The sequence below is a fragment of the Rhamphochromis longiceps genome, linkage group LG7, assembly GCF_057381845.1.
Source record: "Rhamphochromis longiceps isolate RC_006_pf linkage group LG7, R_longiceps_female_GT1.1, whole genome shotgun sequence".
Classification (NCBI taxonomy): Eukaryota; Metazoa; Chordata; class Actinopteri; order Cichliformes; family Cichlidae; genus Rhamphochromis; species Rhamphochromis longiceps.
The window spans coordinates 70,318,144-70,331,945 of record NC_140563.1 but is presented as its reverse complement, the minus strand read 5'-3'; the positions used below and the strand labels follow the sequence as shown (position 1 = coordinate 70,331,945).

General features: G+C 45.6%; 1 protein-coding gene across 1 annotated transcript in view; it reads right to left on the bottom strand.

Moving 5' to 3' along the window:
• The window catches only part of LOC146666949 (sodium channel protein type 4 subunit alpha B-like), a 54,414-nt gene extending 44,253 nt beyond the window's left edge, over positions 1–10,161 (bottom strand). The window contains exons 1-7 of the mRNA XM_085415099.1: positions 9,294–10,161; positions 8,428–9,207; positions 4,828–4,945; positions 4,660–4,732; positions 2,723–2,851; positions 1,028–1,113; positions 246–446 (exon numbers count right to left, since the gene is read on the bottom strand). Coding sequence (XP_085271225.1) covers positions 246–446; positions 1,028–1,113; positions 2,723–2,851; positions 4,660–4,732; positions 4,828–4,939 — 601 coding nt within the window. The 5' untranslated portion in view covers positions 4,940–4,945; positions 8,428–9,207; positions 9,294–10,161. The remainder of the gene's footprint in view (positions 1–245; positions 447–1,027; positions 1,114–2,722; positions 2,852–4,659; positions 4,733–4,827; positions 4,946–8,427; positions 9,208–9,293) is intronic.
• Between the last annotated feature and the right edge of the window lie 3,641 nt (positions 10,162–13,802).

Sequence of the window (13,802 nt, the reverse complement as noted above, 5' to 3'; positions counted from 1 at the left end):
AGATTCAAGGTCACATTTATGCTGCAATTCTCAGCATCTACATTGTTGCGGGTGATTTTAAAATCTGATAACAACAAATAAAACTGTTTTTGGACCTGAAGACTTTTCCTCAGAGGTTCACCTGATCTCACATGAGATCTCTTTCCACTGCTTTCATTGTAATGTTGGAAGAAGACCTGCGAGTCAGCCATCTGACTGTCTTAAAAGGCTAACCGGCCAATCAGGACGTGGTACGACCATCATACCTGGAGAGGTGGTGTGGTTGTGGAAATCGAACTCTGTCGTGTTTGTGTTCATCGACCAGATGACACATTTGTTCTTCAGGGTTCCCATGAAGAGCTGTAAACCAATCATAGCCAAGATGCTCAGGCAGAACAACGTCAGGATGATGACACAACCAAGCCTCTTCACCGATTGGACAAGAGCTTCGACTGTCTTCTTCAGACCTGTAAAGACAGCCCCCGCTGTGAATACAAGTCACACACACACACGCACAGACACACACAGACACACACAGACACACGCACGCACACACAGACACGCACACACACACAGACACACACACACAGACACACACACACAGACACACACACACACACACACAGACACACGCACGCACACACGCACACACACACACAGACACACACACACACACACACACAGACACACACACACACACACACACACAGACACACAGACACACACAGACACACGCACACACACACACAGACACACACACACACACACACACACAGACACACGCACGCACACACGCACACACACACACAGACACACACAGACACACGCACACAGACACACACACAGACACACACACACACACACACAGACACACGCACGCACACACGCACACACACACACAGACACACACACACACACACACACACACAGACACACGCACGCACACACGCACACACACACACAGACACACACACAGACACACGCACGCACACACACACACAGACACACACAGACACACACACACACACACACACAGACACACACACACCTCGGCTGCATGTGAAGATCTTCAGCAGCAGAGAAATCGTCATCAGCACAGCAAACTTCCCCAAATCTACGAACTGTGACACCAATCTGAGACACAGAGTCATCATCACCACCTTCATCATCATCATCATGAAGCAGTGATTAAAGCAGCTGTAAAACATAAAGACACATTTACAGCCGAGCAGGAAAAAGCCAAAGTGTGTCGAGCAGAACATACAGAAGCAAAGCCGGTGATGAGGACGTGACAGTTAGTGTCCTAATATAAATCTAAAACCTTTATCAGTGACAAAGGTAGAGGAGACGTACACAGGAAAGCTACACAGGAAAGCAGAGCAGCACAGCGAGCGTTCAGCTACAGGAGGTTAGCTTGTTACCAAGCCTTAAGAAACATCAAGAGTCTCTGTGGTCAGTTTGCTGGGACAGTGTTTGATGTCATCCTGGATTCAAACACTGAAAGAGTGCCAGACCTAAACAAGGAGTTTCAGTGCCTGAACCAAGGAACAACTAAACTCGAAATATAAGGGTAATAACAAAGGAACGGCCCCGGGACAGGCCAAGGACATCGTGAAGAGATCTCGGCTTTTCTGCTTAGGCTGCTGTCCCTGCAACCCAGCTTCAGATAAGCAGAAGAAAACTAGATGGATGGATGTGGTGGTGAAAGCAGCAAAAAGATAATTTTCATCTTCACAGCTGGAAAAAGCCCACCTTATTTGCACGGACATGGATCTATGGATATGAGACCACACTGACAAGAACTGTGTTGGTGTAACTGTAAAGGTCACGTCCAGCATTGAGTGGATTCAATCGGTGGATCACATTTCTTGAGTATTTTCTGAGCTGCAGTGAGCCTTGTTATTCAGGACTGAGAGGCTCTTATTGTGAAAGCTCTTTTATACTGTTTCCTGTTTTTTGGATCACGTTAATCTGTAACCAACATTAACCCCCTAAGATCCGAACTCTTCCTCGGCATGCATTTTTAATTTCTCTTTGATATTTGGGCATTTTGGGACCTGATGAATGTAACAATAAAGAATTACCAGATTATTTTTTTTACCTAATTTTTGTTTCTAAGAAAAATGAAAGCCACATATGAGGATATTTGTTTAAAATTTCAGTAGAACAGTAGGAGTATAATGTCCTCGTGAGTGGATATCAGGCCGTTGCAGAGTGAAATTGAGTATTTCGGTCTAAATAACCCAAAATGTGATGTCCACACGTGGACGCCAGGTCCTAGGAGGTTAAAGAAGTGAACAAAGAGGAGCTCTTCCATTAACAAACTCACAGTATAAGCAGTCCTAATTGTACCTCATCAATGAGCTTGCAGAGACACCTTCAGCAGCAACAGCTTGATGTGATCATTTTCTGTATGACTAATCAGTCTGGCTCGATTAGGAGCACCTGGCTGCTGCTTACCCTCTTAACTCCCATGAAGGCAATAAGGCTGGACTTGTTTTTTTTCTCAGGATCGTCCTGTGAAAACTTTCTTTTCCAATAACTGTACGTGTCGGAGAATCACGGCAGAGAAATAAGTCTCACCAACTTCATGTCAGCCGTTTTCCAATAAATCTAAAACAGATTACACTGAATTTTGTTTGTGCAACCTGAAGTTGCCCCCTGCTGGTCATTAGAAAGAATGCAGATTCATGGCTGTACATACAGTCTGTGTGAGAGTGTGAGGTGTGTTATTGAGCCTTACAGGGTGCTGATGATGATGATGTCCAGCCAGTTCCAGGGATCTCTGAGGAAGGTGAAGCGTCCCACACAGAAGCCTCTCGCCACGACTTTCACCAGAGCCTCAAACACGAAGATTGCCATGTACACGTACCTGTTCACATAAACGTGAGACAGAGAGCTTTCACACCAGAGAAGTTTGGGCTCGGGAGAGCCCGAGTGCCCTGGAGAATTAAGAAAGTGGAACCGGCTGTTCAAACCCCCCCAAGGCTGCCCGCTGGGATTGAAACAATGGGACGAGGCGCGACGTCTCAGAATGGGCTCACTGAGTGCAGCATGGTTAAGAGCTTGGAGAATCTTATGGCTGCCATGAATACTCAGAATAACACCTCTGAGTGAAAGTTAGATCACATCTTGGAGCAGCTCTCTGCGGTCGTGAGTTCTCAGAATCTGGTCTTTGAACACAAGAATTGACAAGACCACGGAGCGCAAGTTTGATAACATCATGGAGAAGCTCGCGGCTCTGCAACGGGAGATTGAGAGACCAGTGTCGGAGTGTTAAAGAACAGCTTTGAAATTCTCATGAGTTGTCCGCATAAAAGAAAAATCACCATCATAATGCAGCTGTCCCTTCGGCGCCAGATGTCGGCTCAAGGCTGGAGCCGAACAAAAACACCCTGATAACGACTGTCTTGAGTCTGTTCCTTCTATTCCATGCAAGGCCATCTGGGTTGGCTGGAAGACTGTTTACTTAGCCTGGCAGGGTGAAGGACACTGTCTCAGCTAAACTCTGGACACGCACACACATACATCAACACTGATATGCACACACTCATCCCCCCTCCCTTTCCAAACGCCTCCGATGCTTGTTCCCTCCTGGAGAACACGGCGGGTCTGGGCCCGCGCTGGAATAATAGCGCAGGGCAGGATGGCTGCTGTGTTTGCTTCGGATTACTCCTCACCCCCTACTCAACCCTGTGGCTTGTCACGTGCTCCATAATGTTGTGCTGTGGACATTTATGTGCTTTCTGTGCAGAGGAGTTTTTTTGTTTCCTGTTCTCATGCTGTCCTCCCAGGAGCCCAGCATGAGTAGAGGTCTCTTTTTTTACTCTTGTACTTTCCCATTGTAGTGTACATTTCAGTGTTTTTCTGTAACGCTACCGATCTCTGACCTGTATCCCCATGTGATGTCTGTGTTGTGTGTGTAAGGTCGGGGAGGGGGGGATCCCATTTCACTGCAGGGCAACCTGTGTGTGGCGAATAAAGCCTTGATTGATTGATTGATTGATTGATTGATTGATTGATTGATTGATTGATTGATTGAGAGCTTTCACACCAGCTCAGGGTTCTTTCCAAAGGATACTTTGGCATGCAGACTGGAGTAGGCAGGGACTGAACCGCCAAACTTTCAGTTAGTTAGTTTGAGTTGGCTCTAACTCCTGAGCTACAGCCAGCCCAAGACAGTAAAAGTGCTTCCATTATACTGAAGAGGAGGCAAACACTTCCACCGCAGATCTCTCCTAAATGGACGAGTCACACAAAAGCTGTCTCGATGGAGAAACATCACAACAGGCCCTTTAAGCCGTCTCTTAATTGTCTGTATGACAAATCTGTTCACATATCAGAACATTCTGAGCATTTCCTGTCTCGACAACAGCGAGCAAAGTCAGTTTGACCTTTACAGACCTGTGTGTGCTGCTGCTGTCAGACTGAGGACAGACTGAGGACAGACTGGCTCTTTGTCTTTGAGCCTTAGCATGGATTTAGACTTTAAAACCATTCTCATGCTGTGACTCATCGATGCTGCCATCAACAGCCCTGTTCATCACTTAGTCGTGTTTTTCTGCTCCTGATGAAAGATCTGTGTGTGTGTGTGTGTGTGTGTGTGTGTGTGTGTTCGTGTGTGTGTGTGTGTGTGTGTGTGTGTGTGTGTGTGTGTGTGTGTGTGTGTGTGTGTCTTACTTCACCACAGGAAATTTGAACTCCAGAACACCGAAGCCCAGGATCGCCAGTAGGATGAATATACTGAAGAATGTGTGAGAGTTCAGGGAAAACTCAGCTCACCTGGTCCAGAGAGCTAAAACCTGACCACACAGAGGCTCCTGACACTATGACATCATAAAGGATATGGATGAAGAAGGGTCTTGATGGCGATGGTCCTCAACGGGTTGAATGGACTCAGCAGGTAACAAGACGAGTCAGCACTAAACCTGTTAATGATGTTTCCTTTACTGAGAACCATGAAGGTCTGCAGAGAGACAGGTGAGGGACAGATAGGTGAGAGACAGACGTGTGAGAGACAGACGGGTGAGGGACAGATAGGTGAGAGACAGACGGGTGAGAGACAGACGGGTGAGGGACAGATAGGTGAGAGACAGACAGGTGAAGGACAGACAAGTAAGAGACAGAGAGATGGATGAGAGACAAACAAATAAGGGACAGAAAGGAGGTGAGGGACAGACAGATCAGAGATAGATGAGTCAAGACCTTTTTTGTGACTAGCAGGATTTTGAATTCTGGATTTAACAGGGAAACAATAAAGATGAAAGTATAAAAGTCAAATCAAAGTAAAAATGCACTAAGACGGAGTCATAATGAAGGGTATGCAGTGCTGAATAAATAATTTTAAGAAAGTATTTAAAAGTGAAGAGACGGTTTGTGGTCTGGAGATCTGGTGGAAGTGTGGCCAAAGTCTCAGGACAGAACAACTAAAGGCTCTGAGTCCCATGGTAGTCAGACGAGCAGGTGGAACAGACAGAAGGGAAGCTGAAGAAGAGCAGAGTGTACGAGGGGGTGAGTATGTGTGGAGAAGATCAGATAAATATGGAGCGAGGTTATGAAGGGCTTTGAAAGTAAGAAGCAGGATCTTGAAATTGGCACGGAGGTGAACCCGGAGCCAATGGAGCTGTTTAAGAACAGCTGTTATATGTTCAGTGGATCTAGTTCTGGATACAATACGAGCAGCTGTAATTTGAACTAAATGCAATTTATGGAGGTGGACCATAGAGAAGAGAATTAAAGTAATCTGAAAGAGATGTGAAAAGAGCATTGACAAGTATGACGGTACTGTTTGGAGTGAGTGAGGGATGAAGGCGTTTAATATTACGGAGATGAAAATATTATATGTGCTGTGAAGGAAAGAGTGCTATCGAGGATGACACCAAGACTCTTAACCTGAGGGGAGGGTGTGACAAAACAGTTATTAATGGATAATGAAAGACATCTGGTTGGAACTTTAGTCAGTTTTGATTTGGTGCCTATTAGAATTAATTCTGTTTTATTGCCATTAATTAATTAATTTTTTTTTCTTTTTTGCCTGTCCCGTTTGGCTCTTTTGCATCAAAATTGTTGTCTAAAGGCGAAGAAAGATGCCCAACGGATTTACTTTACCAAATTGACCATCCCAGCCTTGCCGTAATGGTCTATTTGATTCACCTTTCATTGTTTATTTTATTTTTTATTTTCACTTGCTAGATATGGGACAGACTTGAATGAGGAAAAGAAAAGGGAGAAAGGAAGAGGGAAAGAAAAACAGCGGACAAGAGGGACGGGGATAGAGGGCAAAAAAACAAAAAACAACTAAATAAGCAGACAAAAAATACATATATCAACCACCTGGATCACCTGTTGAGAAAGAAAAAGAAAACAAGAAAATGAGAGCAATACAACAAACAACATCACAATGATATATGGGAATATGACAGTAAATACTAAATATTAAACATTATTGTGCAGCACATAAGATCAACAGAACACAGTGTGCTTTGAGGTAGGAGCCAAAAAGGGTGTAGTTTGTGGGTGTGATCACCCGTGTGTACACCTGTGAGCATGGACGCGCTTGTTTTTAAAAGGTTCCTTCATGTAATGATCTGCTAGAGGGTGTGGGGGGGCCACAGCCCCGTCCTCCAGGGCATGAAGCAGGTATGGAGGAGATCAAAACTCCAGACATCCAGAGGCCCCCAGAACACAAGAGACCAAGGAAGACCAACAGAGGGGCAGCCGCGCCACTGTCCCAGAAAGAGCTGAGGAGAGTCCCAGATGAGGGCTCACTCAGCAGCCGCGGAGCAGAAGCCAGGGGGGGGGTTGCAGTGACGCGCCCGTGAGCTCCGCCGGCAGCCAGCTGTGCCTGAGTGACCGAGCCCCAGGCCGAGAGGCCGGGGGCACCCCACCTCCGAAGTGGCCCGAGCGAGCCCCAGGCTCCAGGCCCGGACAAGAAGCCACCAAGGAGTGCCATTATTGCCATTGATTTTAAGAGAGTTGTGGGTAAACCAGACCTTGATTTCACTTAAACAGTCAGAAACTGATGTGGGTGGGAGAGTAGTTGTGGGTTTGGAGGACCGGTAGAGCTGGGTGTCATCTGCGTAGCAGTGAAACTGGATGTTATATTTTCTGAAAATATTACCTAGGGGTAGGAGATAGATAATAAAAAGGACCCAGGACAGAGCCTTGGGGAACACCGGAGTTAACTGGAGTAGATACTGATCTGTGAGTAACTGAACAAACTGTGAGTAGCCAGAGAGATACAAGGTCAACTAGGCGAGTGCTGTACCACTGATCCTAATAGATGTTAATCTATAAAGAAGGATGCGGTGGGAAATAGTATCAAAAGCTACTGCAAGGTCAAGGAGAATGAGGATGGAGATGAGTCCAGAGTCAGCTGCAAGCAGAAGATCAGTAGGGATTTTTACTAGAGCTGTTCCTGTACTATGAAAAGAACGGACGCCGGACTGAAACAAGTAATTTCCAGTGAGGTGTCTATGAACCTGTGCAGCCACTATCATTTCATGAATTTTGGCTAGGAAAGGCAAATTTGAAATGGACGTTATTTAAATGGGAAGGGTCTGAAGCATTCTTTTTCTTTTTACAGTAGTCCAGCCTAGAAGTAATGCAGGAACTAGTTTTTCACTCAGGATGTTTCTAAATTTAGAGACATAGCAAAAATGCAAGAAAGCAGTCCTACATAGTTGTTTAATATGTGCACTGAAGGACAAAATTTGATTTGTATCATCTGGCTTCATGAATAAATAAAGGTGCGTATCAGCTGCATAGCAGTGAAAAAGGATGCAGTTTTTTACTAAGATTATCTAAAGGAAGCATTTATAATGTAAATAAAATTGGTTCCAGCACAGAAGCCAGTGGAAGTCCACGAAAAACTTATATGTGTGAAGAAGGCTCCAAGTTTACATGAACAAACTATTGTTTGACACAGATATGTTTCAAACCACTCCAGTGCAGTACCTTTAATGTGTTCTAATCTCTGTAGTAAAATATTGTGCTCAGCAGTATTGAATGGTGCAATGAGATCTGACAGGACAAGCACAGAGATGAGTCCACTGTTAGAGGCCATAAGAAGATCATTTGTAACCTTCACTATTCTTTTTCTGTGCTGTGATGCACTCCAGATCCTGATTGAAACTCTTATAATAAATCATTACTCTGAATGGGTCGACTAGGCACATTGACGAGCTAAAAATCATTGATGTTAACCTAAAACGATCAGACAGAGACATGAAGATCACAAAAATCTCATACAAAGTTGGAGAATTCAGAAACCCAGAGTAAGGCCCAGGAGGACAACAGACAACAACAATAAAATAAGTTTTTGAGTTTTCCAGCTAGGGTGGACATGACTGGTCACAGAGAGAAGGTCAGAGGGAGACGGGTCCAAGAAAGACAGAGAAAGACAGGTCAGATGGACAGACACATCAGAGAGACCAGGGGATCAGAGACCTTCTGTGATTGGTAGAAGGGATCCAGATCCTCCAATGGGGTGCAGAGAAGCTGAGGGGGGGGGGCACCATAGATGAAAGGGAGGGACTTCCCAGTCTCCAGGTGACGAGCAGGTTTGGTCAGGTTTTTCTCACTTGCCTGAGTTACACAGAAGAGCTTCCCCTCATGCAACTTATCAGCAGTATTAATTTTACTGATTGATTATCTATCACTGATTCCTGAAAGTTGATCGGTACCTTTTGGTGCTTCCACGCCTTTCGCTCCTTTACCTCAGCTTCGTGTCGTTGTTGGACCACCTCCTTTGAGACTGCTGTGAAGCATCTGAAAACCTCCATACCTACAGGTGGCAGCAGAGACGCCATTCTCTCATCCTGGAGAAGTGGTCGAACCTCGCTGTTGCCTAGCAACAGGTTTCTGTAGGGAAGAGAGGTTTTGGTTTGGTTTCCTTGAAGCCACTTACAGAGGTGCAGCTGTCTGTAGGGCTGTTATTAATCATTATCAGATTTCTCAGTGTTATTCGGTTCAATTTTATTTAAATAACACCAATTCTGTCACGGTCTGGCTGGCAGACCGTGGGGATGTGGGGAATGAGGACCCAAAACGCAGGTTTCTGCGATGCAAACAGTGCACTTTATTTACAGTGAAAGCTGTAAACACAATAAATCCCCGTTGCTCCCTTGACTCCTGTGTGTGTGCTCCCCTCCGACGTCTGTGCTCGTGCTCCCCGCTGTCGTGCTTCCGCACACCCGTGCGTGCTGCCTTTCTGGTCCACTCTTCCACCTGCAGGAAAACCACAGAAACAGCCGTCAACACTGACCCCCACGGGCATATACGAACTGCGCTCTTATACACTGCCACACACTAACTTGGGATGACAACGCAATGATCCCGCGTCGGTGAGAGCTCCAACACTCTCCTAAGTAGCTCCCCTGACGAGGCCTGCAGGTGGCTGTCCTCCATCCTCCAGACACACACACATGTACACACCCACACCCTGCCTATACATATAATGAGTGAAACACAGAATAACACAGCATTTTGCAGAAAAACACACACATCACCAAATAATAGGGTTAGGGTTAGGGTAATAATAATAATAATAACAACAACAGTCAAAACTGCTCATGGACCCCCGAGTCCTCCAGAGCCGGGTCCGGTCCGTGAGTCGTTTGGTACCGGGCCGCGAGAGTTGAGGCTCAGGTGTGAAATGTCTGGTTTTCAGGGTTTTTATCGGTTTTCAGCGTTATTTTGTTATAGTTTTTATCGTTAACTCGGTTTTCCTGGGTCTTTCCACGTGTGTTATGAATAAATCTTCTTTTTTTCAGTACTAGTTTTATTTTGCTGTATTTATCCGCGACACCTTAAAGGCCGGTCCGTGAAAATATTGTCGGGCATAAACCGGTCCGTGGTGAAAAACAGGTTGGGGACCGCTGCTATACAACACTCACCTAAAGGTGCTTTATATTGTAACTGTTGAGATTTAAATATATAATAATCTGAATGCGTATTTGCTGATTATATTGTTTTATATAAAAGGCCCAACTCTGAGTACAGTCTGTGCCACAAAGTACTGACAGGAAACTGCATGCTTTTGCAGAGAAAATAGGACCTGCAGCCAGAAAGTGAAACTAAGCAGAGTCTTTGATCGAAGCTTAAAGTGTGTGTGACGTCTATATAAATGACTAGGCTTTCTGTTTGTGCTTCAGACCTGAGCTTGTGTGTTCGTGTGTTCAGGTCTCCATATTCCGGAATATGTAAAATTAATGATCATTTTTTGAGTTTGACCACTTTGAGCCGTGTCTTTCTTGGCCGTTCAAGAATACAAAGAACTGAAATTTAATATAACCTAAAGACCTCCAATATTGGAGAGAAAACCCAAAAATCACATAACACCGTATGAGCAAGCACTTGAAACTAACTTTTAGTTTCTTTCTGCTAACTTTTAGCAGAAACGTCCTTTTCTTGATGTCATTGGCTTCTATCTACTCATTTGCCCAGCTTGTTATCCCAGGAGGTTATCTGATCACCAGCAGGGTGTAGGTGTTGATTTTCCATTTAGTTGACTCCTCAGGACTTACCTCATCTCTACAGGCACTTGGTGGTTGCAGCTTTCCTAGCAGCCTCGTCATGGTTCCCGTTTGCCTTTGGGATACCCAGGTAATTGTAGGTGTCCTCAATGTCTGCAATGTTGCCTTCTGGTAGTTCAATCCCCTCAGTTCTGAGTACCTTCCCTCTCTTTGTTATCATCTGACTATATTTCTCCAATCCAGCTTTCTCCATACAGCTTAATGTCATCCATGTACAGGAGGTGGCTGACGACTGCGTCACTCCGTAGCCAGTCTTGTCAATGGTCTCACTGAGGGGGTTCAGGCCTAAGGAGAACAGCAGTGGGGACAGAGCATCTCCTTGGTAGATCCCACACTTGATGGTGACTTGTGCTACGGGCTTGAAGTTGGCCTCTAGTGTTGTCCACCACATCTCAACTGAGTTCCTGATGAAGGCTCTTGGGGTCCTGTTGATCTTGTGAAGTTCTAGGGATTAAGGTTAGTAAGTCTGGTCTTGCAGTCTTGAGCAACTGTAGCTGGTGTTTCGTGCTTCTGGTGTTTCTGCCAATCCCTGTTGTTGCTCCTCTTATGTATTGAGCTATTTGCCTGGTCATCTTAGCTGCTCTGACGCCTGACAGAAGCTTCCAAGTGGTACTAAGCCAGGTTATTGGCTCACAATTGGATGGGACCAGTCTGTCCTGGGGATCCTCGGGGATCAAGACTATCCGGCTTCAGTTAGTCATTGCAGGTGTGTCTAATCCATTTGCAGTTAGCTTCCCTAACCAGCTGGTGTGAATCCTGTGAGGATCTGGTGGTGTCCAACTCTTCATGCTAGAGTCTCTACTGGATCTGGTTAGTGCAGAGCTTCCCAAATTGCGGGGCCCGCCCCCTAGGGGGGGGGGGGGGGGGGCGCAGAGCCATTGCAGGGGGGACGTGGTATGAAAAGGGGAAAAATCCAAAAAAAAAAAAACACTTGGACACTGTTAACACGGGGCGCCAACACAAACGCAAAGCAGGAGATGAAGCATCGCTGAATATGTTTCCAAACCAACTTCATTCTAAGCCAAAGACTAGAAAATATGGTGAAGCAAATCTTCCCTTCGGCTTCACCTGCACAAGTGCCGAGGTAGGTCTCCCTGCAGAATTGGTTTTCCCTTCGTCTGGAGCAGCGCTGGGCTGTTCAAATCATGGACAAACAGTATACAACATTATTGATTTTTAGTTCACAAACACTTGTTGTAGTGACTAACTACTCCTGACATGTTGGAGATGTTTGCTCTTTATACAGTAAAGTTACAGCGGGATACAAATAATATCAGGCTGATCCTGCCACGATTTGTTCCCCCCGTCTAAATCACAGACAAACAGTATCCCAGTTTTTTATGTTTTTAAACCCATTTGGCACAGAGAGGCAATTTTTGAAAAATGTATTGATAGCAATGTTGAATATTATTACACAGGAAAACTACACGTAAAATAATCACACCGTGACGCCTCTGCCTTTGTAAATGGAGGGACAGTAACTGCGTGTGTACAGGGTGGGCCATTTATATGGATACAGCGTAATAACATGGGAATGGTTGGTGATATTGCGACTGTGGCTCAGGGGGTTGGGAAGCGTATCTGTAACCGGAAGGTCGCCAGTTCGATCCCCGGGCTCTCTGTCCTGGTCGTTGTGTCCTTGGGCAAGACACTTTACCCTACTTGCCTACTGGTGTTGGCCAGAGGGGCCGATGGCACGATATGGCAGCCTCGCTTCTGTCAGTCTGCCCCAGGGCTGCTGTGGCTACAACCGTAGCTGCCTCCACCAGTGTGTGAATGTGAGAGTGAATGAATAGTGGCATTGTAAAGCGCTTTGGGTGCCTTGAAAAGCGCTATATAAATCCAATCCATTATTAAAGTCCTGTTTGTGGCACATTAGTATATGTGAGGGGGCAAACTCCTCAAGATGGGTGGTGACCATGGTGGCCATTTAGAAATCGGCCATCTTGGATACAACTTTTGTTTCTTCAATAGAGATTGAAAATGTGACGTCACTCAGGGGTAAAACCGCAAGGAATTCTGGGAACTCGTGGCAAGCGGTACTAGCGCACGCAGGCTTTCAATTGAAATCAGTCACACAGCGATAAAAAGAAACACAAAAATGTCAAGAAGCTGTTGTATTATTAACTGCAATAGCCGGTCGCATGACAGCCACGGAAAGCCGACGGGTAAAGAGATCAGTTGTTATCGGATTACGTCGTTGAAGAGAAATTGTTCGAGCCATGTTTCCGAAGTAACAAAGAGGCGACTGGATTGCAGCCATTCAAAGACCAAATATAACGTCCCAGAGCACTCCAGCTCACAGGTTAGTCTGCTCCAAGCATTCCCACAAAGGTCAGTCTGCTGTTGTAGTTAATGCGTCATTTTTCTTAACATAATTGGTGATATAGGTTACAAGCAAGTCTGGCGCTGAACAGAAATTGTCGTGCTATGCTCCTTTGTTTATTGTGCATAAATAGTGAATTTTCCTGACACAATATTGTGTTTCGCTTCTGTTATTACCATGGTACAGTGACAAAAACATATACTTTTATTCACATGATAAAACAGTTGTTTTGTATCAGCACTTCCGGTATGATGGCGCCTGTGTTTGGCTTCGCCGCTGCCGGGTGCAGTTTGTCACGTTCTATCGTCGTGTTTTTTTTCTCTACTCTGCTGTTTTTTATTTGTATCAATGATGTTCTGGCTGCCTTGGTTTATGATCGTTTGACGCTGTTATCAATCCGATCTTCAATGATGGCCCAAGATGTTTCATCTTCCTCCTCCTTTGGCACTTTCCATTCTCCGCACTTTTCCCCGCACTCCTTTGGCACTTTCCATCTACCGCCAGTGGCTGGATCCTCGGCCAGCGTTCTCAGCGTTCCCCGTAGATCACGGAGAAGAAGAGGAAGGAGATCAGGTATCCAGGTGAAGCTTAGGCTTTTCTGGCGACGGGGGCTGATTGGAAAGCGATGTCGTGCGTGCTCTGTTACTTACGCTCAAAACAGCTCCATAGAGAGGAATTTGTTCTCCACGGCCCTGCTTGGATATACAGGGCCTGGCTCTCCGAGACCGTGCTACCTCAGAAGGGTTCATCCAGACTCTCCTGCTGACTCGCTTTTCATCCCCTCGGTGAGTGGAATATACGAACGTGAAGGCTCTAATCTCGAGTATTTACGTCCTTTAACTCGAGCTTCTCCCAATAATGATGCTCTCACCCCGCTGACTATGGCGCTCTTTAATGCCCGATCTTTGACTAATAAATCGTTTGTGCTTAACGATTTTATTGCTTCTAAAAATCTGGACTTC